Source organism: Pongo abelii, chromosome 23 (genome assembly GCF_028885655.2).
Source record: "Pongo abelii isolate AG06213 chromosome 23, NHGRI_mPonAbe1-v2.0_pri, whole genome shotgun sequence".
Lineage (NCBI taxonomy): Eukaryota > Metazoa > Chordata > Mammalia > Primates > Hominidae > Pongo > Pongo abelii.
Window position 1 is genome coordinate 50,227,484 of NC_085929.1, and position 27,905 is coordinate 50,255,388.

Consider the following 27,905-nt stretch of genomic DNA (forward strand, 5'->3'; position numbering starts at 1 on the left):
TCTAATGGCATCTAAAATGGTAAACCCTTTCCAAAAGGTTTTCAATATTCTTCCTAGACTCATCAGAGGAATCACTATTTATAGCAGCTGTAGACTTACAAAATGTATTCTTAAATAATAGGACTTGAAAGTTGAAACTAATCCTTGATCCATGGGCTCCAGAATGGATATTGTGTTAGCAGGCATGTAAACAAAATTAATCTCCTTGTACATCTCCATCAGATCTCTTGGGTGACCAGGTGCACTATTAATGAACAGTAATATTTTTAAAGGAATCTTTTTTGAGCAGTAGGTCTCAACAATGAGCTTAAAATATTCAGTAAATCATGCAGTAAACAGATATGCTGCCATCTAGGCTTTGTTGTCCCATTTACAGAGCACAGGCAGAGTAAAATTAGCATCATTCCTAACAGCTGTAGAATTTTCAGAATGGTAAATGAGCATTGGCTTTAACCTAAAGTCATTAGCTGCATTAGCCACTCCCAAGAGGGTCATCCTGTTCTTTGAGGCTTTGAAGCCAGGCATTGACTACTCTCTAGCTTAAGAAAGTCCTAACCAGCATCTTCTTCCAATACAAAGCTATTTTGTTTAAAATCTGCTGTTTAGCACAGCCACCTTCATCAATGATCTCAACTAAGTCTTCTGGATAACTTGCTGCAGCTTCTCCATCAGCACTTGCTGCTTCATCTTGGACTTTTATGTTATGGAGATGGCTTCTTTCCTTAAACCTCATGAGCCAACCTCTGCTAGCTTCCAACTTTTTTTCTACAGCTTCCTCACCTCTCTCAGCCTTCATAGAATTAAGAGAGCCAGGGCCTTGCTCTGGATTAGTCGTTGGTGTAAGGGGATGTTGTGGCTGCTTTGGTCTTCAGTACAGACCACTCAAACGTTCTCCATATCAGCAATAAGGCTGTTTCACTTTCTTAATATTCATGTGTTCACTGGAGTAGCACTTTAAATTTCCTTCAAGAACTTTTTATTTGCATCTACAACTTGGCTAATTACTTGGCACAAGAAGCCTAGCTTTTGACCTATCTTGGCTTGCGACATTCCTTCCTTACCAAGCTTAGTCATTTCTAGCTTTTGACTTAAACTGAGTTCCTTTCACTTGAACACTTATAGGCAATTGTAGGGTTGTTAATTGGCATAATTTTAATATTGTTGAGTCTCAGGGAAAAGAGAGACCTGAGGGGAATGAGAGAGATGGGGAATGGCCAGTTGGTGGAGCAGTCAGAACACACAGAGATATGCCTGTATTTTCTTCTTTGTTTGGTTGATACCCTGGGGCCTGTCTGGATTCATTGGCTTTCTGGCTTTTTCTAAACAAGTTAATAAGAGGGGAATTCAAAGTAGCCAATCCCTGGTTCAAATAAAACTATTTCCATCACAATCCAACCATCTTAGCCCATTTTGTGTTGCGGTAACAGAATATCTGATACAAGGAATATCTCTTAAAAGGAAAGAGGTTTATTTAGCTCATGGTTCCACAGGCTGGGAAGTTCAAGATTGGCCAGCCACATCTGGTGACTTCTGATGAGGGCCTTATGCTGTGTCAAAACATGGTGGAGAAATAGAACAGGAACAGTCCCCAAAGGCAATGGGCAACCCTGCCCTGTGACATTGCAAAGCTTAGCCTATGACTCCGCTCTGATGGGTTGGAGCTGCACACTGTTGTCTACAGCTTTTCCACATGGACACTGCATGCTGCTGATGGCTACAGAGTTCTGGAGTCTTCAGGCTTGCTCTAGCTCTGACCCCTCATCTCCACTCAGCATTGCCCTAGTAGGGGCTCTTAGCGGTGACTCCACCCCTGCAACAAGTGTCTGCCTGTGTCCTCAGCCTTTCTGGTACATCCTCTGAGATGTATCAGAAAGGTGGAGCCCACTATGCCTCTATAGCTCTTACATTCTGCACACCTGCAGGGTTAGCACCTCATAGTGTCAAGGCTTACTGCTTACACCTTCCAGAGTTATGGCATAAGCCACATCTGGGCCCACTTGAGCCACAGTGTGCTGCCACCAAGCTTTACAGCTTGTACTTTTCAGAGGGGCACCTAAGCCACAGCTGGGACCAAGGGGCCCTGCACCAGAATGTGGGGGGCAGAGTCCAGAGATGGCCCTGGGCAGCAAGCCCATCAAGTAGGCTTTTTAGCGTAATTGTCAAAAACCATTCTGCCTTCCTATAGCTTTGGTTCTGTGATGGGAGGGTCCTTTCTATTTATGCTAATCTGTTTAACAATGAGTCACTCAGCCACATCCTTATTTTGCTCTCATGAACATGCTTTTTTCATGCTGCATGTGGCCAGGCTGCACTTCCTTCAGGATTGTAAGTTTTATCTTTGTCATCCCTTTGCTTTCAAATCTCACTGCAAGTGGCCAAAAGTAACTATGCACCACCTTGAACACTTTGCTGCTTAGAAATTTCTTTCACCAGCTATCCTAGCTCAGCACTCTCAAGCTCAGCCTGTCACACCACCCTATGGCATGAATGCAATGCAGCCAAGTTTGCAACAGTATAACAAGGATGGCCTTTACTTTAGTTTCCAGTACTTTGTCCCTCATTTCCATCTCAGACCTTGTCAGAATGGTCTTTACTGTTTACTGTCAGTATTTCTTTTTTCTTTTTTCTTTTTTTTTTTTTGAGAGGGAGTCTCGCTCTGTCTCCCAGGCTGGAATGCAGTGACATGATCTTGGCTCACTGCAACCTCTGCCTCCTGAGTTCAAGTGATTCTCCTGCCTCAGCCTCCCAAGTAGCTGGGATTACAGGCACACGCCACCATGCCTGGCTAATTTTTTTGTATTTTTAGTAGAGACGGGGTTTCACCATGTTGGCCAGCCTGGTCTCGAACTCCTGACCTCAAATGATCCGCCTGCCTTGGCCTCCCAAAGTGCTAGGATTACAGGCATGAGCCACCGTGCCCTGCCTACCGTCCATATTTCTATCGACATTCTGGTCACAACCAGTTAAGTAATCTCTGAAAAGCTCTAGACTTTCTCTTGTCTTCACTTCTTCTAAGCCCTCACCAGAATCACCCGTAATGCTTTGCTCATGGTAATCTAGGCTTTTTCTAGCCTGCTCCTCCAAATACTTCCAGCCTTTGCCAATTACCTAGTTCCAAAGTTGCTTCCACATTTCCAGTTATCTGTATGGCAACAACCCCACTTCTCTGTATCAAGTTTCTATCTTAGTCCTTTTTATGTTGCTATAACTACGTATCTGAGACTAAGTAATTTACAGAGAAAACAAATAGATTTATTTCTTACAGTTCTGGAAACTAGGAAGTCCCAGGTCAAGGGACTGCAGCTGGCTGGCTTCTGAGGCCCTCGTGCTGCATTGTAACATGGAAGAAAGCATCACAGGGCGAGAGAGAGGCACGTTGAGAGCCAAACTGGCTTTTTTTTTATTTCATTTTTTTAGACTGAGTTTCATTCTTGTTGCCCAGGCTGGAGTGCAATGGTGCAATCTTGGCTCATTGCAACCCCCGCCTACTGGGTTCAAGCAATTCTCCTGCCTCAGCCTCCCACATAGCTGGGATTATAGGCATGCGCCACCATGCCCGGCTAATTTTGTATTTTTAGTAAAGATGGGGTTTCTCCATGTTGGCCAGGCTGGTCTTGAACTCCCGACCTCAGGCGATCCACCCGCCTTGGCCTCCCAAAGTGCCGAGGCCCAAACTGGCTTTTATAAAAGACTCACTGTTATGATAACCCATTAATCCATTCACGGGGGCAGAGCCCTCATGACTCAATTACCTCTTAAAGGCCCCATCTCTTAAAACTGCTACATTAGGGATTAAGTTTCAACATGAGTTTTGGAGGGGGCTAACATTGAAACCATAACACCAACCCACAAAGAATATGCTGACACCATGAGATTTACACTTTGGGGCTAAAGTTTTGAACTGGTAGGATGGCAGCCGGGAAGATGACGGGCTGGTGTCAGCAATTCAGCCTTTCCTACTACATACCAATAAACAGCCCTCTGTCTTGACAGCCTTAGTGTAGAGATTTAACATTATATACCCCATAAACCCAAACTACTATATCTTTATTTTAGAACATCCACAAAATGGTTTTGCCTCCTAACTGAGGGATTTGAATTTCAATGATAAAAGTTACAGGATAAGTATTCAATAGGAAAAATGATGGAACTAAGATTGTATTTTACGATGAATGCAGGATAGAAGACAGATTGGGATAGGCCAACAGGCTTTAGACTGTGGTACCAGTTAGGAGGCAGCAATAAGAATGTAAGCTAATGTTGTGGAAACAGGAATATACAGAATGACTGGATATATAGCTTACACTGAATCAAATCAAAGATGCCTTTCATTTAGGCGTTGGGGATACATAAAATAATGCATTATTAAAAATCTGCTGCCAATTATTGATAAAATGCAAAAACAAAAAAGAGATGTCCATAGCAAAACTGAAATTGTATCCTAGAACTTACCTTCTTATAATACCTAAGGAAATAAGCAGAAGAAAAAATGTAAAAATTCACCAAAAAAAAAAAAAAAAAAAAGCCAGCATAAATTGAAGCAAAAAGAAACTGACTATGAGTAGACAGAAAGTTTTGCTTCCAATTTTGGTGGATTAGCTCATACAACCCTCCCAGCAGATAACATTTAAAACTCTGAGCAAAATATAAACAGAAAACTATCTGGAGGCCCTGGGGAGCAACTGAAAGCAGATACAAACTGAAGCTGGCACTTGGAAAAATGAAATCTTACTCAGTGAATTTCTTGTGATTTGGCTTTTTGCCTGAGGGCAGGCCCCAGCTGGAATCATGCTAAGTGGCTAGAACTTGGATATAAATTCAGGCTCTTACCAGCTTTAGGAATTGGAAAACAGAGTTCAGGCCTCCCACAGTGGCCAGAAGGCAAGGAAGGAAAACCCAAAAGGAAGAGAGGCATAAAGGGGGATCTCCAATATCTGTGAACAAACTTCGCCCAAATCTCTGGCCAACTCCTGAACTATAGATGTGCAGAGAAGACACCAAGCTGCCCCTCTAGGGAGAAAATAATAAAACAAAGATTTCCCACCACTGGGAGGACAAAGTTTAGAGTTTGAATACAGCCAAGTAAACTGGCTGCTAAAACAAAGAAACAATTCTTCAGAACATAACAGCATCCATAGTTGCTATAATGCAAAATTATAGAAATTTACTATATCCAGAATAAATTTCAAAATTATGAGACAGAAAAAAAACCTCAGGAAACTGTGATTCACATTCAAGAAAAAAGGTAATCAATAAAGACCAAACCCTTACTTCTTATGGTATAATATTGAAAAAAAAGTTTTAAAACCCAAACCCGACATGACCCAGTTGTTGGAATTAGCAGATAAAAAAGTTTAAAGCAGCCAAGTGCAGTGGCTCATGCCTGGAATCCCAGCATTGGGGAGGCTGAGTGAGGCAGGAGGATCACTTGACACCAGGAGTTTGAGACTAGGCTGGGCATGATAGTGAGATGCCATCCTCCACAAAAAATAATTTTAAAAATTAGCCAGGCATAGTGGCATGCCTGTGGTGCTAGCTGCTCATGAGGCTGTGGTGGGAAGGTGACTTGAGTCCAGGGGTTTGAGGTTGCAGTGGGCTATGATTGCACCATTGCACTCCTGCCTGGGCAACACAGCAAGACCCTGTCTCAAAAAGAAAAAAAAAATTTTTAAGCATTCTTAAAATTGTAAAATAACAGTGTTCGAGAATGTAAAAGAAAATATATTTCTATTGAGTGAACACGTAGGAAATCTCAGTGGAACAACAGGAGCTGTAGCAATGCATTATGTGTTTATGGTGTATGTAAAAGTACAATGTAGGGCAGCAATATAACATAGGATAAAAGAGAAGAATTGGGAAAACACTGTTGTAAGGTCCAAACACTGCATATGAATCACTATAATATTACTTAGAGGTAGATTCAGACTAATCAAAGATGTATATTATAAACCTTATTTATTAGTCTGCTTTGCATTGCTATCAAGGAATACCTGAGAATAGATAATTTATAAAGAAAAGAGGCTCATTTGGCTTATGGTTCTGCAGGCTGTACAAGCATGGCACCAGCATCTGCTTGGCTTCAAGAAGTTTTTTTTTTTTTCTTTTTAAATTATACTTTAAGTTCTGGGATACATGTGCAGAACATGCAGGTTTGTTACATAGGTATACATGTGCCATGGTGGTTTGCTGCACCCATCAACCCGTCATCTAGGTTTTAAGCCCCACATGCATTAGGTATTTCTTCTAATGCTATCCCTCCCCTTTCCCCCCACCCCATGACAGGCCCCAGTGTGTGATGTTCTCCTCCCTATGTCCGTGTGTTCTCATTGTTCAACTCTCACTATGAGTGAGAACATGCAGTGTTTTGTCTTCTGTTCCTGGGTTAATTTGCTGAGAATAATGGTTTCCAACTTCATCCATGTCCCTGCGAATGACATGAATTCATTCTTTTTTATGGCTGCATAGTACTCCTGGTGTATATCTGCCACATTTTCTTTATCCAGTCTATCATTGATGGGCATTTGGGTTAGTTCCAAGTCTTTACTATTGCAAATAGTGCTGCAATAAACATACATGTGCATGTGTCTTTATAGTAGAATGATTTATAATCCTTTGGGTATATACCCATTAATGGGATTGCTGGGTCAAATGGTATTTCTGGTTTTAGATCCTTGAGAAATTGCCACACTGTCTTCCACAATAATTGAACTAATTTACACTCCCACCAACAGGGTAGAAGTGTTCCTATTTCTCCTCATCCTCTCCAGCATCTGTTGTTTCCTGACTTTTTAATGATCACCATTCTAACTGGCATGAGATGGTATCTCAATGTGGTTTTGATTTGCATTTCTCTAATGACCAGAGATGTTGAGCTTTTTTCATATGTTTGTTGGCTGCATAAATGTCTTCTTTTGAGAAGTGTCTGTTCATATCCTTCACCCACTTTTTGATGGGGTTGCTTTTTTCTTGTAAATTTGTTTAAGTTCCTTGTAGATTCTGGATATTAGACCTTTGTCAAATGGATAGATTGCAAAATTGTTCTCCCATTCTGTAGGTTGCCTGTTTACTCTGATGATAGTTTCTTTTGCTGCGCAGAAGCTGTTTAGTTTAATTAGATCGCGTTTGTCAATTTTGGCTTTCATTGTAATTGCATTTGGTGTTTTAGTCATGAAGTTTTTGCCCACGCCTATGTCCTGAATGGTATTGCCTAGGTTTTCTTTCAAGAAGCTTTTTACTGGTGGTGGAAGGTGAACAGGGAGCAAATGCATCACGTGGCAAGAGAGGGAGCAAGGCAGAGGAGGAGGTGCCTGTCTCCTTTAAATACCAGCTCTTGTGTGAACTAACAGAGCAAGAACTCACTCATTACCATGGGGAGGGCACCAAGCTATTCATGAGGAATCTACTCCAATGACACAAATACCTCCCCCTAGGTCCAACCTCCAACACTGGTGATCACATTTCTTTCTTTTTTTAAATAGAGACAGGGTCTCGCTAATGTTGCCTAGGCTGGTCCTTGGACTCCTGGCCTCAAGTGATCCTCCTGCCTTAGCCTCCCAAAGTGCTGGGATTACAGGTGTGAGCCACCATGCCTGGCCTGGGGATTACATTTCAACATGAGATTTGGAAGAGACAAATATCCAAACCATATCACCCTAGAACAAGCACCAAAAAATTTAATAATAAATAAAAAGTCAATAGAAGAAGTACAATGGAATAGAAAATACTCAGTTTATCCAAATTTCATGAAAGTACACAAACTTTCCAGCAGTGGATAGTGAAGGAAGGAGAGGAACATAATGAACACAAGGCAGAGATCCCACCTTGGAAGAAAATGTAACTTCAGATACAAAATTACCTTACAGAATCTCTCTATAAGAACGTGAACTCAGTAAAAGGAGAGTTGAATGGCAAGATGATAAACCAACAAAATAAGATGGAAAATAATATTGTAGACCTAAAGAAACAACATTAGAGATCTATTAAGTAAATTAGAAACAGCAAAGAATAGGATAGACCTTGGTGAAAATCAAATTACAGGTATAGATAAAAGATCTAAGATGATCACTGTGAATATGTGCTGGGCATGGTGGCACACACCTGTAATCCCAGCTCTTTGGGACTGTGTATAGGCAGGAGGATCACTTGAGCCCAGGAGTTCGAGATTAGCCTGGCAACATAGTGAGACCCTGTCTCTACAATTTTTTTTTTTTTTAAGTTAGCCAGGCATGGTGGTGCATGCCTGTGGTCCCAGTTACTTGGGAGGCTGAGGACGGAGGATCGCTTGTGCCCAAAGTGCTGGAATTGCTCAGGAGGTCGAGGCTGCAGTGAGCTATGATCGTGCCACTGCACTCAAGCCTGGGCAACAGAGCAAGCGAGACCTTGTAGAAATAAGAAAGAAAAAAGAGAGGAGAGGAAAGGAGAGGAGAGGAGAGGAAAGGAGAGGAGAGGAGAAGGAGAGCAGGACGAAAGGATGGAAGGAAGGAGGAAAGGATGGAGGGAGGGAGGGAGGGAAGGAGGGGAGGGAGGGAGGGAATGGATGGAGGGAGGGAAGGAGGGAAGGGAGGGAAGGAGGGGAGGGAGGGAAGGAGGGGAGGGAGGGAGGGGAGGAGGGAAAGGAGGGAAGGGAGGGAGGGAGGGAAGGAAGGGAGGGAGGAGAGGAGGGAAGGAGGGAAGGGAGGGGAGGAGGGAAGGAGGGAAAGAAGAGGAAGGAGGGAAGGAGGGAAGGGAGGGAGGGAAGGAGGGAAAGGAGGGAAGGAGGGAAGGGAGGGAGGGAGGGAAGGAGGGAAGGGAGGGAGGGAGGGAAGGAGGGAAGGGAGGGAGGGAAGGAGGGAAGGGAAGAAGGGAAGAAGGGAAGGAGGGAAGGAGGAAAGGAGGGAAGGAGGGAAGGAGGGAAGGGAGGGAGGGAAGGAGGGAAGGGAGGGAGGGAAGGAGGGAAGGAAGGGAGGGAGGGAAAGAGGGAAGGAAGGGAGGGAGGGAAAGAGGGAAGGAAGGGAGGGAGGGAAAGAGGGAAGGAAGGGAGGGAGGGAAAGAAGGAAGGAAGGGAGGGAGGGAAGGAGGGAAGGGAGAGAGGGAAGGAGGGAAGGGAAGGAGGGAAGGAGGGAAGGAGGGAAGGAGGGAAGGGAGGGAGGGAGGGACGGAGGGAAGGGAGGGAAGGAAGGAGGGGAGGGAGGGAGGGAAGGAGGGAAGGGAGGGAGGGAGGGAAAGAGGGAAGGGAGGGAGGGAAGGAGGGAAGGAAGGGAGGGAGGGAAAGAGGGAAGGGAGGGAAGGAGGGAAGAGAGGGAGGGAAGGGAAGGAGGGAGGGAGGGAGGGAGGGAGGGAGGGATGGAGTTCTAGGATAAATGCCTCTTAGGCAATCAGCCAGAGAAAACAAATCATCCATAAGAGAAAAAATGAAGCAGGCCTCAGACTTTTCCACAATCAGACTCAGTACCAGAGGGCAATGGACCAAAGTCTACAACATATTGAAGGGGGAAGATGTGACCTGTGGACATTATATCCAAGATATAGAGCCAGGATGTATTCATCATTTTCTTGAGTTTCATTAAATTTCTATTCTTCTGATACACTCAGGTAAAAGTAAATTCTTACAGAGAACAGCATCTATATAAACCCATTTTTACAAATGTATTTCTTTCTGCCTAACTCTTCTTTCCATGTATGTGCCATGGAGAGATGCCAAGAACACTGTGGACAGTGGTTATTTCTGGGTAGTGGGCTTGGTTCGATTGTTTACTTCAATCTCTTCCTTGTCGCATTGGCACCTGCCTCACATGGCCGTGGGGAATATAAAGAGGTGATGCAGGAACATGCTTTACACGGCTCCTGGCACAGGAGACTTCGAAAACTAGAGCACTGGAGTCTGCTCTAAGCAAGCTTGGTTAGTGGAACCAGGCTAAAACCTGAGAATCTGTCATTTTTCAGCTTGCTAGTGAGAGGGATCTGAGAATCATGGAAGATGGTCCCTGAATATTTGCTGCTCTGAATTAAGCTGAAACCACACAGTGACAACCCATTTTGAGAAAGTCATTCAGGGGCAGTCACTCCTGAAGCACCACACCACTGAGGGGAAATCTTATGTAAGGCGAGGAAAATGACCAAAGGCTGGGAAAGGAGAGGATCCAATTGCATGAGCCACACATTCATCCTTAAAGAACTGGACCCTGACTCTCTCCAAAGCTACCCAGCAGGCCGACAACCCTGGGCGTCGTATGGAGGAGGCTGGAGTAAAGACCGTTTGCACGAGGAAACACGTTCTGTCTCAAGGTTATGTCTAATGACCTGGCTTTGCTTGTCTAACATAACTGCAAATTACTCAGCTATTTGCCCTTTTCTGTTAAGATTTTTCCCATCATTAAAGAAAAAAAGTTGAAAATACAGAAGCAACAGAAAGAACAAAATCACAGCCAGACAACCTGAGTATTTTGGAATATTTTCCAATCCGCTACAGATATTCCACACACATCTTCTGTGTTATTATTAACTCTTCATGGATATCCTTGCTCCTGGCTGTAGATTTTACCACATGGCTATATTGTGACTCATTTAGCCTTTTCCTATTCTTAGGCATTGATGTTATTCTTATAAATAACGATACCATGGCTAGCTTTGTAGATAATGTATTTTCTGTGTTGGAAAGTATTTCCTCAGGAAAGATTCAAAGAACAGGAATTACCATGCCAAAAGATATTGAAATATTTAGCTATATACTTTAAAAATACTTACCTTGATTTCCCATACAATATCTAAGGTTCAAGTCATTATTTATGCTGAGATTCTTCAAAAACACATTGTAATCTACTGCAGTATCGTTGTGGATGTTGTAGTGTTTCGAAAACCTAAAATACAAATGTTCTTTAGCAATGAGAAATTATGAATCTAAAATGAAGCAAGTTTGTTACTAAGGTATCCTTTACACTCGGGCTGGCATTAATTTTAATGCCTGTTTCTAGCTACAGAGGGAATTAAAAAGTAAACCCCAGAAAATGTTACTGTCAGATTTTTTTTTTTTTTAAATGCAGCTACTTCGAGATCACTTCTCCAGCCTACAGATGGATGCATAGAAATTAGAGTGAGACAGAAATGTTGCTGGACCTGTTGAGGAATACCCCTACCTAGACAGCACCTAAAGAGTTTCTCCCGACTCTGGCGGGAGGGGAGCTGGGGTTCAGTCTGCACGGCAGCCGCCTCTCCACTCCGACAGCAGAAGCAGGTCCCATTTGCCTTTAATAATTGGAGGGAAATGAGTCAGCCAGCACGAAATTTCCATAAGCAGAGAAATGGAGAGCTGAGTGGAGGAGCCAGCAGAGATGATCTCGACTGAGCATATCCTTTCTCTAGAGAGAAACTGAGGCCCACAGATGGCATATGGTTTCAAAACAAGGGATGGGTGGAGAAGGCAAAGTTTCTCTTGAAGCATTTTGTGATTTTTATATGTAACATACAAGACTTTTTAAAACAGAGAACCACTGTCTACTCCTGAAACATACTGAGATCCCTTTTTCTTTTTTTTTAAGGCAGAATCTCTCTCTGTTGCCCAGGCTAGAGTGTGGTGCTGCAATCTCAGCTCACTGCAACCTCCACCTCCCAGTTCAAGCAATTCTCATGCCTCAGCCTACCGAGTAGCTGGGATTACAGCCATGCACCACCACACCTGACTAATTTTTGTATTTTTAGTAGAGACGGGGTTTTGCCATGTTGGCCAGGCTGGTCTCGAACTCCTGGCCTCAAGTGATCTGCTCACCTCAGCTTCCTAAAGTGCTGGAATTACAGGCATGAGCCGCTGTGCCCAGCCGAGATAACCTTTTTTTAAAGTTAAGATGAATAAGATGTTTGAATTTTAAAAATAAATTTTCTATTATTCAAGTCTTCCACCTGATAAATGGTTTCCTAGATCATTTCTGTGTTATCACATTTCTAAAAATTGACAGTTTTTAAATGTTTGGTTATATTATCTCCATATGTGTTGATTTCTGTAATTATCTAATCTCATACTGCTTTCTAAAAATTTAGTAATTATCACTTAAAGTATTTGTTATTTTTCTGTTTTCCAAATTTAACAAAGAGTAATGCCATGTAGTTATTTCAATGCATAACTTTTTTTCCACTTTGATGACTCTTGCCTATTGTTTTAATAAGATAAATGATCTCTAGGTGTGATCGCTGCCAGATGTTAACAGTGAAACTCCCTAACAGCTTCATCTTTCATCTATGGTCTCTGTCTTGTGAAAATGAGGTGGTAAGTTTGAGAAACCAGAAGGCCCAATTGAGGGGAGAAGGGTATGACTCCAATCAGCTCATAAACCTCTCCAGCATCACCACCTGGAACTGGGTTTCATTCATCTGCTCAGGCAACAGGCTGAACTGTAGTGATTTGTTTGCTGGTTTTACAAGGCTGCTCATAAATGATTTCACCTATATCAAACACGCTGGCCTCCAGGGCCGTGAAGAGTAGGCTGGAGGGAGATGGGAAACACAAAACTCAATGGGTTTTGAGATATCCTGATTAAGTATGGGGCTTGGTGGTAATTGTATCTCCGGCCTCTTGTTTTATGTAGGTTGGACAGTAGTCTGCTGCCTAAATGGAACAGGTCATCAGAGGGTAAAGGGCATTCACGGAGTCTTCATGATGATGAGATAGTCACCATGAAATCAGCCCTACTATGTGCAAGCATGTCACAGGCATGTTGTGTACATTACGTTGAGTCTTCATCCCAGCCCTGAGAGGTGGGCTGCTCAGTCCCCCTTTTTTTTTTTAAGATGGAGTCTCGCGCTGTCGCCAGGCTGGAGTGCAGTCGTGCGATCTCAGCTCACTGTAACCTCCGCCTCCCGGGTTCAAGCAATTCTCCTGCCTCAGCCTCCCAAGTAGCTGGGACTAGAGGTGTGCACCACCATGCCTGGCTAATTTTTGTACTTTTAGCAGAGATGGGGTTTCACCATGTTGGCCAGGACGGTTTCAATCTCTTGACCTCGTGATCGCCTGCCTCAGCGTCCCAAAGTGCTGGGATTACAAGTGTGAGCCACCATGCCCAGACAGTCCCCATTTCTTTAAGAGAATACTGAGTCTTGACAAGGCCCAGGAGCTACCCTGAGGCCCTAGAACCAGGGAGGAGAGAGCACAGACTTCACCTCCAGCAGCCTGACTTCAAAGCCTGGGCCATTTCCACCACACCAAGAGCCGAATGTTGATATTAAATAGAAAGCTGTTAGATAAAAGAGAGGATTCAAAAATGCATTGTGTTTCTTGCTCAAAAATAAAAAAGACAAAGTTAATACTGAAGCAGCTTCTCCAGGAAAGAGTATATTCTTGAGCTTCAATAAGAAAAGCATTAAAGCAATTGAAGAAATGGTCTACTTTTGATCTTCTGTGTTTCTGAGTCTAAAAGAAAGCAATTCTATTATGTTCAGTTTCTCAAGCCTTATGAAAATAGCATTGTTTTTGAGGCTTAAAAAAATCTCAAATAAAAATTTGTGGAGTTCTTTATTATTCAATACTTATGAGATGGGGAAACAGACAGCAACATTTTTTATAGATTTACTAGGTTGGAGACTGCAGTGCCAAACACAAGGTTTATTGTCAAATAAAACACTGTTTTGTTTTTTGATTGCCTGTTTTAGAAGAGTGCTGCCTCTGTTCTATAATTGCGTGCACAAAATTATTTAATTTGTTTTGTTTGGATCTTATTCTGGACACTTTCCCAGCCGGAAAAGATGTAAAAATTAAAACATCTATTATGTCTTTTATATTCTGAGGTGGGTTATAAAGAGAAAAAAAAGAAAAAGATACTCAAAAGAGAAGGAGATGCCATTTTTTCAAGTCTGCCTGCTTTTCAGGCCCTGCAGCGTCAGTGACATGTCACATGCCCTCTAGACTTCCTTGCCTCAGGGGCCAATTCTTCCACTCTGCTTCTAGCAGCAGCCACATTGTCTTGATGAGATACAAGGAGCTACCGGGACCCATTTTCATAGCAACTTAGAACACCAGTGCAATGCGAAAAGCTTGGGCTCCAGGTGAAATGAGGCTTGGTGCTTTTGTTAATGATCTGGAGGGTATTTAGCAAAGTGTTTGAGAAAAGGCACGAAGAAGGAATGGACCTCTCGGCTGGGTACTGTAGAAATTAAGCTAGACATGGGCCCATCTTCCAGTGGCTTTCACTCAAAACTCATGTAGTCACAGAAGCCAAACATTTGGCTTCTTCTAAATGATGTGGAGTTTATAGAAGGCTCAAAAAAATGCCCGTGCAGGCTTCTGTGTGCTGCCCTTGGAGTCAGGAGCAGGCGGTGGTGGCGTTCAAACGCCATGAAGCAGCTAAATGTTCTGCTATTCGTCATCCTCCTGCCACACACCTCTCCACCTCAGCAACAACGGTCCTCAAAGGAAAATTAAGTCTCCATTATTGTATCAGGATGCAGAGCCAACGGGGAGCACAGCAACAATGCGTGAATCCTGAAACTTGTCATTCTTCTAACCCCAGGCTTTGAGTAAAAATCAACAGTGAACTAGAAATATGTGGGAAGGAGGGACAGGCACAGTGCCAAGTGGGGAAGGAGACAATTGGTGATGGATTACTCCAATAACCTGGATGTGTTCAAAGCTGCAGGCCAGAGGACGGCCCCCAAGGGTGTTTAAGGAATGAGAACCATTAGCTCTCATTTTTGAGAATGCATGGGGAGCTTTAGGAACATGAGAGAATGTCCAGTGAGTGCCTCTTTGAGATATAAGGTGTGTGTGTGTGAGGTGGGGGGAGGATGAGAGATGGATGGAGCCAATGAACCCAACAGGTCTCATTCTGAAATTGGTTAAAAGTTCTACTGAGCAATCTCTCACCGTGCCTTCATTTGCTTACTTTTCGTATTCCTCGTCTCTTAACTTCAAACAGAAGGTCTCCAGAACCCTTCTTAGCTCCTGCGGTCGAACCAGTCCAGTCTTGTTAACATCAATGAGCTTAAAGGCTTTCATAACAGTCTTAATGTTTTTGAAAACCTATGTATAAAAAGTGATTTAGGAAAAGTCAAAAGATCTAGTGTTAGAAACCAAATGGTCATAAAAATATGAAAGTTTTTTTTAATACTTTTTATAAAATAAAATGTTTTCAAAGGCTCACAGTGGCAGGCATTGCAAAAATGACATGTCTATGGAAAAAGAACACTTTGCATTTATTGAATGTTTTCAAGGCAATTTGCTCTGTAAATGGTCTTAGTAATTTAGAAAAAAATCTCTTTCTGATGTAAAGCAATAAGTCTCATACACAATTCATTCCCTTTTAGGGCCATATGAAAAAATCTTCTTTGTTAATTGATACTTAAAAACTACAGTTCTGGCATGGCTGGACTTGTACAATTTTTATTTTTCACAGCCATATGCAAACTATTTTTACTAAGAGCTGGAAAATATGACTGTATATTTCAACCCCTCTAAATTTTTTAAAGATATCACAGAAAAGTTTTGTAGAGACTTCTCCAAATTCAGCAAATGATATTTATCGGGTGCACAGACGCACACGACATTAGGATAGGCCCTGTGGATCTGCAGGGAGCACCCAGGATATTTATTGGGCGCACAGATGCACACAACGTTAGGATAGACCCTGTAGATCCGCAGGGAGCACCCAGTTGTGCTCTTGGCCTTAAACTACTCAAAGAAAACAAGCACAGAGCTGTGTGATGGAAGCCTTTCAACCCCTCTGAAGGAGGTACCATTTCCCCAATGTTAGATATGGAAACTGACTGCTCCCTGCTCACACTCCACACCTTGTTATTTCCAAGGCCTGCTGACTGCACAATCCAGCCCCATGCTGCAGCCGCCCACCCCCCATCTTTCCAGCTCACTCCCTTGGGCGCCCGAAGCTCACAGCCTTGACCCACTGGGCCCTCCCCTGAGCTCTGGCCTCCCTCCACACTCCTCCACGCCTCTCAGCCTCACTTCCTTCCTAACCCTCCCATCAACACCTTCAGCACTTGGCATATATGCTTGACTCCCTCCTCCCCTCTGCCCCCTCCTACTCTCTTGGTGAGACCCTAACCTGGGGTAAACCCAACTCACCACCTCTTCCAAACCTGTCCAAATGGCCTGATGTGGCTGAAGAGAATGGGCGCACCTCCCTGGCTCTCCTAACTTGAGACCATTAACTCCACCAGGACGGGTGCTGCGTGGTGATCCCTCTTTACTGACATGGTCCACCCCATACATCATCACTGTCACACACACGTGCACAGATACTCACATGCACACACACCAACACTCACACACACATATATTCATACACACACCTGTGCATATATTCACACACACATCACTCACACACATATATTCACAGATACATGCACACACACCATCACTCACACACACATATTCATACACACACTCACCTGTGCATATACTCACACATACACCATCACTCACACACATATATTCACACACACACCTGTGCATATATTCACACACACACGACTCACACATATATTCACAGATACATGCATACACACCATCACTCACACACACATATTCATACACACACACACTCACCTGTGCATATACTCACACATACACCATCACTCACACACATACATGCACATGCACAGATATTCACATGCACACACACCATCACTCACACACACACATATATTTATACACACACACCCGTGTATATACTCACACATACACCATCACTCACACACATATATTCTCACACACACATGCACAGATACATGCACACACACCATCACTCACACACATATTCGTACACACACCTGTGCATATACTCACACACACAGCATCACTCACACATATATTCACACACACACCATCACTCACACACATATATTCATACACACACCTGTGCATATACTCACACACATTCACACCATTACTCACACACATATATTCTCACACACACATACATGCACATATACTCGAATACACTCACACCATCACTCACATATACATATCACACACATGCATATACTCACACACACCTGCATATACTTGCGTACCCACACCATCACTCACACACATATATTCGCACATATATTCACACACACATGCACATACATTCACACACACACACCTGCATATACTCACACATTCACACGATCAAATATATTCACACACACACACGCAGATGCTCACATGCACACACACCATCACATGCACATATATTCATACACACACACGTGCATATACTCACACATTCACATCATCACTCACACACATATATTCACACACACCTGCATATACTCACACACACGTACATATACTCACACACTCACACCATCACTCACACATATTCACACACACCTGCATATACTCACACACACGTGCACATACACACTCACATCATCACTCACACACATATATTCACTCACACACATACACACATATACACACACACCTGCACATACCCTCACACTGTCACTCACACACATATATTCACACGCACCTGCATATACTCACTCACACCATTAGTCACACATATACACACACCTGCATATACTCACACACACACACGTGCATATACTCACACATTCACACCATCACTCACACATATATTCACTCACACACACATGCACATATACACACACCTGCATATACTCACACTGACACCATCACTCACACACATATATTCACACACCTGCATATACTCACACACACCATCAATCACATACACATATTCACACACACGCATGTACGCACACACACACCTGCATATTTTCACACTGACACCATCACTCACACACATATATTCACACACACCTGCATGTACGCACACACACCATCAATCACATACACATATTCACACACACACGCATGTACTCACACACACACCTGCATATACTCACACACACCTCTCACACACATATTCACATACATATGCACATATACTCACACGCACCATCACTCACACACACATACATGCACATATACTCACACACACACCATCACTCTCACACATATATTCACATACACCTGTGCATATACTCACATGCACACACACTTGTACATATAATCACACACACACCATCACACACATACACATACACCCACATTCTCTTGCACATATACTCACACACAAGTGCATATACTGTCATACACACCATCATTCACACACATACTTGCACATACCCCATCCACACAGCCATTCCCACCTTCTCCACTCTCCTAACCTCCAATTTTTCCTCCCGCCTCCTGCTTTACTGACAACCTTACCTCTTATTTAACAGAGAAAACAGAAACAACTAAAAGACAGCATTCCCATTCCCCGCACCCACTTGCAGCTGGCCTGGCTCCACCCCCACATGAGACAGGTGCCTCCTGTCCTGTTGTAAGGGATCAAGGGATGAACCTCCGTGATCCTACCTATGGCCAGGTGGGGCCACGTGACGCACATGACCCTGACCCTGTCCTCAGGTGACGAAGTGCTCCTGCCCGTCCTACTCCCTCTTAGGTCACCCCAGGAAGATGAGCTGTCTCAGAAACAGAACCTCCCTCCTTGCCTCACCTCTTCCTCCAGTCACCCATTCCCTTGGACTGAAATTCCCTCAAGATTATCTCCAATGTGTCCCCCTCTCTTAAAACCTCTCCAATCACTTCTGTCCACACTACTGCACAAACACTGTTCTTGTCAGCGTGACCAAAGACTTCCACCTTGTTAAACCCAAGGGCCACTTCTCAGTCCTCATCTTGCTGTCCCAGCAGCCGCCTTTGACACAGCTGCTTGGCCCCTCTTCCTTGAGACACTTTTGCTACTTAGCTTCCAGAGCCAACGCTCTCTCTCCTTCTCCTCCAGCCTCCTTAGAGTCTCCTTCTCAGTCTCCCTTGCTAGTTCCTCCTCCTCTTCCCATCTCTCAGCCTGGAGCATTTTAGGACTCAGTCCTCAGCCCTCTCTGCTTCTCTGACCACACTAACTTCTTGGTGGTTCACTCCTGTGGCCTCAATGTCCCACTGATGACTCCCACGTCTGTCTTGAGCCCCGCACTCTTCTCAGAGCCCAGCTTAGAATATCCAGCTGCCCATATGACGTCCACCTTGAGACTCTTAATAGACATCTCAGGTTTACCAAACCCAAGCTGCTCTACCCACAGTCTCCCATCCCAACAAACGGTAAACCCATTCTACTGGGTTCCTTTTTGCTCACATCCCATATCCAGTCTACCAGGAAAGCCCATCAGCCCCTCCCTCCAGACCATTTCCAGAATTCAATCATGTCTTACCACCCCCACCCCGCTTCTCCCCGCACTCCGGGCTAGTGCAAGCCTCCCGCTTGGTCCTCCAGCCTCCACACTTGGCTCCAAGAAGCAGCCAAGGAGTTTATGTTTAAATGTGAGTCTGAGCATGCCCTCTGTGGCCAAAACCCCCCAGGGCTCCCATTCTACTCGCTGTGACCCACCAGGCCACACGTGACTGGCTCCTGGCCACCCCCAGCCATGTCTCCCTCCACCTGACCCCCACCTGCTGCTTTCTGGCCACACCAGACTCCGCTGCTCCCCATGACTGCTCAGCCCCTCCCGCCTCAAGGCGCTGGCGCTTGCTGCTCCTTCTGCCTGGAACATTCTTCCCCCGATACTGGCTCACTCCCTGGCTTCATTCAGGTCTTGGCCCAGAAAGGCCCTCCCTAATCACCATGCAAATTAGGACTCCTCACCCCCAATCCTCTTATCTTCTCTCCAAACTCCTCTTCAACTGGCATCACCTCCTTTTGTTTTCATGGTCCGTCTCCCCCTCTGAGAGCAAGGTTTGTTCATGGCCCCAGCTCTAGGACAGCATCTGGCACAGTGTGGACACTCAGTGAGTATCTGTTGGAATGAATGAATCTGTCTCCTCCTCACCTGCCTGAAAAGAGCCACACTCTGTGGGAGCCTTGTGTTATGTCTGCAAATACCTCCTCAGTCGACTGGCCCACGCATTCAGGACCAATCCTGAGTGCAGTCATGATGACATTCCGTGTCAATGTCATGATGATTACAATAACATGATCTTCGCACAAACACGAACTGAACGGATGTCTGTTATGTGCAGAGCCCCATGCTTAACTCTATACCAGCCTCCTGACTAGAGAACAGCTGACAACCAAAGAACACTGGCTAACATGGCCTCAGTATCCAAAACTGGGAATACTGAGTGCAGACGAGAGGGAAAGGCACCAGCAGAAGCAAAGCCGGCTCCGGTGCCTCTGTCCTCCACTCCACCGCTCTGTCTAAAAGAGGGAGCCCCAGCCACTGACAGCGCCTGCTCTCATGGCCAGATAAAAATCTCTGCACTTTGTCTGCTGCCAAAGCCAGATTTACCTCCTTTGGTAAAATGGAGGACATGAGGCGATGCGCTTTTTTAAAACCCCAGAGCAACCCATATGGATCTCCAGCGTGAGCACCGGGAAGCGGCAACCTGGCAGCGAGCTCACACCCACCAGAGCGACGTCTCCAAGGCTCTTATCATTTGTCAGACTGAAGTTTGGCAAGGGCTGAAGAACTGAGCTGCAGATGGTGAGGCTTATCAAAGGCAACAAAGTTAGGGCCGTGGTGTCCAAGACTTGTCCCACACAGGGGAGGAGAGAAGAAAAAAGTAAGAAGAAGCATAAAATGGCTAAGCTAAGGCTCCCGACAATAGTGACTGTGCACACCCCACCCCCTCCTCTCCCAGCCACGGTCTCTGGGCTCCGGGCTCCAGCCATGCTGACTGACTTTGAATTCACAAGCGTACTGGGGCTCTTCTCACCCGCTGTGACCTCCTATTTATAGATGGTCTGACCCCTGCTTTATCTGCCCCTTCTCACTCTGCCTCAGTTATGGGGCCTCTTCCTTCTTTCTTACATACACGAAGCTTGCTCATGCCTCCCTCCCTGCCTTCGTTCAGGTCTCCATCCCACGCCGCCGCTGAGGCCTTCCTCACTTGCCTATTTGAAAGCGCACCTTCATCCTCTGCTGGCCACTTGCTTCATTTTTCTTCTTAGCATTCATCAACACCTGGACCATTTCCTATTTATTTCTGTAGCTGTTTATTGTCTTTCTTCCTCCATTGAAATGTAAATTCCATGAAGCAGGAAGTTGGTTTTGTTTGCTGCCCTATCTTCAGGGCTCAGAATAGTGCCCGGACGCAGCGGATGCCCATAAGTATACATGCAGAGTGGATTCGCACGCCGTGTCTGCGGCCCTTCCCTGTCCTGCTACTGTCCACTCTGGGGCAGGATTCGGTATCTTCTCTTCTGGCTTTCCTAATTATCCCTACATCCAGCCATGGGTAGAACCCTGACTTCCACCCTGCCATCTTGGTTTATTTCTGCCTGCACTTGGTAACTAGCTCCTTCCCCTAGGGGCAGGGGAGACCTGGTCCCTGCTCACCTGTCATTCCATTCCACCCTTCAACTCCCCAGCGCCTGGCGGGAGGAGTGCTCAGAGAGCCAAACCCACCAAGAGAGGGAAAAAACGCTGCACCGATAACAAAAGGGGAAAGGTCCCTGCTTCTTGCAGCCTCCCTCCGAACCAGCATGCTTCTCAGAAAAGAACATCTTGCCTCCAGTATCACCTGACGTCATTACCCATGGAGACCTAACTCCCTTCATTCCAGGTGTGGCAAACTACTGCCCACCACCTGATTCCGTACACCTGCAAGCTAAGAATGGTTTTTAACATTTTTAAATGGTTGAAAAAGAAATCAAAACAAGGCTAATATTTCATGACATGCGAAAGTTATGTGAATTTCAAATTTCAGTATCCATAAATAAATTGTATTGGCACACAGCCACGCCCACTCATTTACATATTGTCTAGGGACTGCTTTCCCCTCCAAGGGCCGAGTGGAATAGTTGGGAAGATATTTACTCCTGAGCCCTTTATGGAAAAAGTTCGCTGACCCATATTCCACTCCGCCACCCTACACGCCGTCCTCGCTTACTTACATCTGAGTGAGTGAGGAAGTTTCAGGGGAGTTCTTTGTGCACAAACACGACGAAAAGCACTGAAGATTTTAAAAGGAAACCAAAGCAACAGCTAACTATGCCTTAAATTAAAGGCTCAGAGCCAGGAAATGGGCCTGCGTGGTCCCAGAGAGTCTGGTCCCAACCCTCTTGCCCCTCTCCTGGCCAGAGACCTGGTCCCAGCCCCACCCTGCACAGCCCCCGCCGAGCCTGGCGCTGATTCCAGCCTGACTCCCTGAGCCCTGCTCAGGGCTGTATGCTAGCCCTGTGCCTGAGCAGATGCTGCCCTCCCAGCATCCCCACTGCACCCCGGCCCCTCCACTGTACCCCGGCCACCACCGCAGCACTGCAGACCCTGGGAGCAGGATAGTATCTGACCCTCTAGGTGTCCTTAGAGCCAGGTCTGGGTAGTTGTTCAGACCTCAGCATGATGGCTGAAGCAAGTGATCTAGGGGAGCACCATGAGACCAAACCCACTGGGCTCTTCTGGCTGGAGAGCAAGGCTGGGGAAGGCAAGACAGAAAGCTCTGAAGTTCCAAAGTGCGGCTGCATAAGCCAAGCCCGTTACCTAACATTTAAAGCAAGGAAATGAAGCCCCATGTCACATAGGAGTGAAGTAAAAGAAGGAAGTGATCACTAAAAATAAAAACAATAAATTTTTGTAAAAAGTAATAGCAAGACAAAATATTCAATTAAAAAGATTTAGGTGAACTGATGAAGGGCAGAATTATAAATGTTACTACAAGCAGAGACTGTCTGACCTTTAAGATGAAAGCCGGAGAGTGGGGTAAATGAACCCTCTCCCAGGCAGGGTGGTTTGCCCACTGAAAGGCACATAACTGCTCTGGGCTGGAGCGATCCCCACTGGACAATCCCAGTGTATCAAATCACCTCTTTGCCTCCTTCCTCTCCACAAGGGACCTGAAGGGCAGAATGATGTAGTGACTAGTCACAGGCTCTGAAATGAGGCTTCAAATCCCAGCTCTGCACCTGTTATTCAGGTAACCTGGGGAAAGCAGCCTGATTCCTCTAACTTCAGCTTCCTTGCCTGTGAAATGAGAATGAATAAGGATATAGGTGTGTGGTGTGTGCTTAAGATGAAAGGAGCTCACGTGTGCAGGTGCTTCACACATGGAACACATTCAATAAATGGTGGTGAAATGAGAATTGCTGACTAGGATCAAAGGCTAAGAATAGAGATCCCAATAACCACACATCCATGTCAGGGAATATTAAGCGGCTGAACCGGCATTACTCTCCCCAACCCCAGTCCCTCCTTCACCCCTCACCCTCCACAGCACCATTGCCTAGACTAAGAAAACAGAAGCCTAGAGATGGAGGAAGGTCTTGAATAGGCATGACTCCAGAGCCAAGACTAGGGCCTGGATCAACGAATAACTGTTAGGTGGATGGATGGATGTGTGGGTGAGTGGATGGACGGATGGGTAGGTGGGTGGATGAATGGATGGATGATGAATGAATGGGACAGATGGGTGAATGGATGGGTGGGTGGATGATGGATAGATAAATGGATGAATGAATGGATGAAGGGATGAATGATGAATGAATGAATGAATGAATGGGTTATCGATGCATGGATGGATGAATGGATGATGAATGAATGAATGAATGAATGAGTTATGGACGGATGGATGGGTAGGTGGATGATGGATAGATGGGTAGATGGATGAATGGATGGATGATGAATGAATGGATGGAAGGGCTATGGACAGATGGATGTGGGGATGGATGATGAAGGATGGATGGGTGGATGGATGAGTGGGTGGGTAGGTGGGGAGATCGCAAGCCAAGACAATTCTTGTAGAGACACGACAGGAACCTGCAAAAAGGGTAGACAGGCATCTCATTTCCCAGTGGATTCAGTGATCTGCTCTGCACCTAACTGGGAAGAGGAACCGAAACTCAGACAGACACAACGGAGCAGGGCAGAAGCAGCAGATGAAAGCAGCCTGAACACCTGTTTTGGTATGGACGGGACTTGTGAATTTTCCATGGGTTAAGAGGACACCACGAAAGGTAGAAAGCTTGAGCTGTCCTGCTCCCAAGGGACTGCTCATCAGGGGAGGGGACACAAGCAGCCAAAGGAAGTGAGCTGGACCACCAGGAGTGGGAGCTGAGGCGGTCCACAGTGGGCTAAGTCAGGGCTGATCTTCCTCAACAGGAAACCATGAAGTTCAGAGGCCCCCAAAGCACTGTCCTAATTACTCCCCACGGGCCCTATAGGAGAGCTTCCCAGAGAGGACCCAGGTAAGGGAGAGAGAGACATGCTCTCCTTCCCCAGCCCTCATCACAGACCCCATGATCTGGGGGAGAGAGGAAGCAGAAAGAGGGAGGTAGGTACAGCCAGTGAGCAAGCCCTATCCACTCCAGGGCCCTCGGGTTGGGAGGAGCTGAGAAGGGCATGCTGAACCAGCCCCACACTTGAGGTTTAAACTGAACTCGCCTGCACTGGACCTGTTTAGACCTAAATGTGACCAGAGAGCCACCAGATCTGCTGAAGATATTCCTATGGGACAAGAGCAGGAGATGCAGCAGCTCCTGTTGGAGAAAACTGAGAGCTAAGAAATCAAACTGCTTCATATTTGTACCCCACTGAGTTCAGATGGTGTCATAAACTGCTAACCATGGATGCTATTATTACTCCAGAGTTCTTTGTTTAAAATTCTTTTTATAGCACTTTGAGCTCCAGGAAGGAAAACTGTGAACTCAAATAAATCTGACCACCCAGGCTTTAAAGAAGATGAGAAAAGGCTGAATGTTTCCCCTCTGAAGCCCAGAATTCCCACTCCACCTGGAAAACAATCCCTCTGGAGGCCTGGCACTAACGTGGCCCTTCCCAGAGGCAGGCCAAGCTTCTTCATGCCACAGCATAACCTGCAGACGAACTTAAACCTTCTACAATTTCATTCTTATTGGCTTCCGTGTAGCTGTTTTCTGTGCAGCTCCTCACCCGGAGCCACTTTTTCTCGCCTGGCTTCTAAGAGAAGGGGGTCAGGAACCGCATCCCACCCGCCTGCCTGTAGACTGAGACTGAGCCCCAAGGGGAGGGGGCTTCGGGCACCCCCACATCTTGGCTCAGCAGCAAGCGGAAAGAGTTCAGCACCCACGGCTGTCAGTCTGGCACCTTTCTGTCTCCACCACTAAATTCATTTTAAATTTAAGAAGTACAGATTTGAAATGAAACCATGAAAAAGGATTTCTCTTACAATAAACACATCAATGCTCATTTTCCTTATTATTCTACTTTTGGCTATTTTGTATAAAATCTTTAATTAAAGTTTTTCTTTGAAATTGTCATTATCAACCCAGAAGAAAGGAAGGGGGAAAAAAGAACAACACAGCTGTGCAGATATGAAGCACTATTCAGGACTAAATGAACTGGAACGAAATAAGTAGCTTGACTGTTATGTTCTTAGTTTTGGCTCTGTATTCTCAATAGCACAGTCTAACTTGTCACTTTATATCGATTCCATCTGTTTACACTCTGCAGAGTATTGGCTTCCTACCGTGAACATTTCCTATTTACCAGCTGGTAGAGATGCGCCAAACCAGATAGGAAAAAATTAGACTACATTCAGAACCTCATAAACACAAACTTCCAATCCGGGGACAAGCGGGAAGCGGGGGCCGGGCATCGCTCACCTTTCACAAAAGCCTCGCCTCCCTGCCTCTGGGCTGATGCCCTCATTGCTCTGGCAGTTGCCCACCGAACATAGGCATACCCTGCCTTTACCAAAAATCGAACAAGCTTACCGAAAAAGATATCCAAATAAGATCCACAAAAATGGAGAAAAGAAAGCTGACCCCGAAAAAATGAGCTAAAGAAACCTAAAAGTCATAGTTGACACAATGAAGCAAAACTCTGGTTCGGGGGTCTCCTTGCAGCCACGATGAAGAGGGAAACTCGTGCTTATATAAAGTCCACAGGCCACGTAAACCTTCCCCCACATTCGATTTTTCATTTTTAAAATGCTTACCTGTAATGTATAGCTTATAGACTTCTTTTAAGAAACTCTAGCTACCCATTGAGCTTATGATACAGCTATGAAAAGGTGCCCCGTCTATAAACTGTGGGACTTACAAGGGTGCCAGGCTGGGTGTGGTGGCTCATGCCTGTAACCCCAGCACTGTGGGAGGCTGAGGCAAGAAGATTGCTTGAGGCTAGGAGTTCAAGGCTAGCCTGGGCAATATAGTAAGACACCATCTCTACAAAAAATTAGAAATTAAAATTTTAAAAAGGGCTGCCGATCTATAAGAAATGTTTCCTTTCTTTCCTTTCTTTCTTACCCAGCCCACACTCATAGGATGGGTACTCCACCTCAGATGCCACAGGCCAAGAATCTTGGGGCCCCTAAGAGCCCTGGCCTCAGCTCACTCATACGACAGAGCTGCACACCAGCAGGGGCAAGCCTGGAAGATCAGAAGCCACCATGCTGACCCAGCATCCTACTGCTTGTCTGGACCTCATGGGAGAGGATGCTGCTTTGAGAAAGACAAACTGAAGAAGACTGTTCAGGTTATGTGAAAAGCTTCCCAGGCTGGGCCAATGCTGGGTACTGCCACGTGGCTATAACACTTTGCCAAGAGCCTAGCCAGCCACAGACCACCTCACCTAAGAAATAGACCAGAATCACATTTTAGAGTAGAAAAAGACCTTGTCTGTCATCTCCCCCAGCATTTCCCAAAACGGCGTTCCTCCAAACACAAGTTCTTCTGGATCTAGAGCTAAACAAATACATGCACGGAAAGGCTGGCTGCAGCAACATTCAATAGATTTCTATACGGCAGCCTCCTCTGAGCCTTCACTATGCTAACGTACATTGTGAATCCTCAAGGACTAGGGGAACAGCACTGGAGAAGCTGGGGCCGGCTCTAGGGGACCAAATCTGCAGGACCTAGTGGTTAACTGTATGTAGAGAGTGAGAGAAAAGAAAGTCAAAGTGGCGCCCAGTTTCTGCCTTGGTGACCTGAGTGGATGAGATCAACAATGTAGAATATGTTGCAGGTTTGGGGAGGAAGACTGTTAGTTCACTCAGTGCACACTCAGCTGGGAGTGCCTACGTCCTCCTCGTTCACCCCCGTAGACATCTTTCCTCCTGGCAAATTGATCCAGTTGGTGGGAGAAAACCCACCCTGTGCCCTCCTGCCTGCCTTCTTCTGTTCATTCATGAATTCCTAGACTTAATGAGCCCCTGGTATGTACACACCATCTGAAGTCTTACCCTTCCTCTAAGGCCTGGTTCAAACCAATCACCCTCCCTGGGTGCCTCCCCAGTAGCCAATAGGGGTGACTTTCTCTTACAAAGTCTTAGAGAGTTTACTGTCCACATCTCTCAGCTGTCAGTATGAGCAACTTGTATCACTTTATTCCCTAATTCCTCTTGATCTAGGTGATATACCACCCAATAAACACATTTGTAAACCATCATAACGTGTTGCTTATGCTTGTGTTCCCAAGGTGATTTTACGTTTCTGGAGGACAAGAACCAGGCCTTAGTCTTCTTTGTATCCCCAATAACCACATGGTGTCCCCACAACACCAGTAGGTGCTCAACAAATGCAGATGATGATGGTAAGAGGGTGACCCATGATTTCCAAGCCTGGCAACAGGTACCCCTGACTCCAGTTGCTTTCCCAGCAAATGTACCCATGACGCTGCTGACAGCACTCTCCTAAATACATCATAACCCCCTTATCAGAAACCTTCAGTCATACTCCTCCTGACCCATGCCTAAGCGTTAAAACCTGGCCTTCAAATGCATCTTTTCCTCCAGTCTACCTTTCAAAACTGATCTGTCCCAACTTGCCTTGAGAAACATAACTCTACAGAATAGCCGCAGGGCTTGTCTACTTGCGGTGCTCTGGCCACATCCCAGCTTCCCTCTCCTCATGTCCTTTTCTTATGCCAGGTTGCAATTCTGAAAACTACCCCACATCTCTTCCCCTACCCCATCCTCAACGTGCATTGCAAGTCTATCT

At 45.4% G+C, this 27,905-nt stretch overlaps 1 protein-coding gene across 15 annotated transcripts in view; it reads right to left on the reverse strand.

Moving 5' to 3' along the window:
• The window catches only part of EFCAB6 (EF-hand calcium binding domain 6), a 306,732-nt gene that overhangs the window by 214,132 nt on the left and 64,695 nt on the right, over positions 1-27,905 (reverse strand). For all 15 annotated transcript variants that reach the window (XM_054543760.2, XM_054543758.2, XM_063722923.1 and 12 more), the window contains 2 exons: positions 14,844-14,980; positions 10,723-10,835 (listed from right to left, as the gene is read on the reverse strand). In XM_054543760.2, the coding sequence (XP_054399735.2) occupies positions 10,723-10,835; positions 14,844-14,980 (250 nt within the window). The remainder of the gene's footprint in view (positions 1-10,722; positions 10,836-14,843; positions 14,981-27,905) is intronic.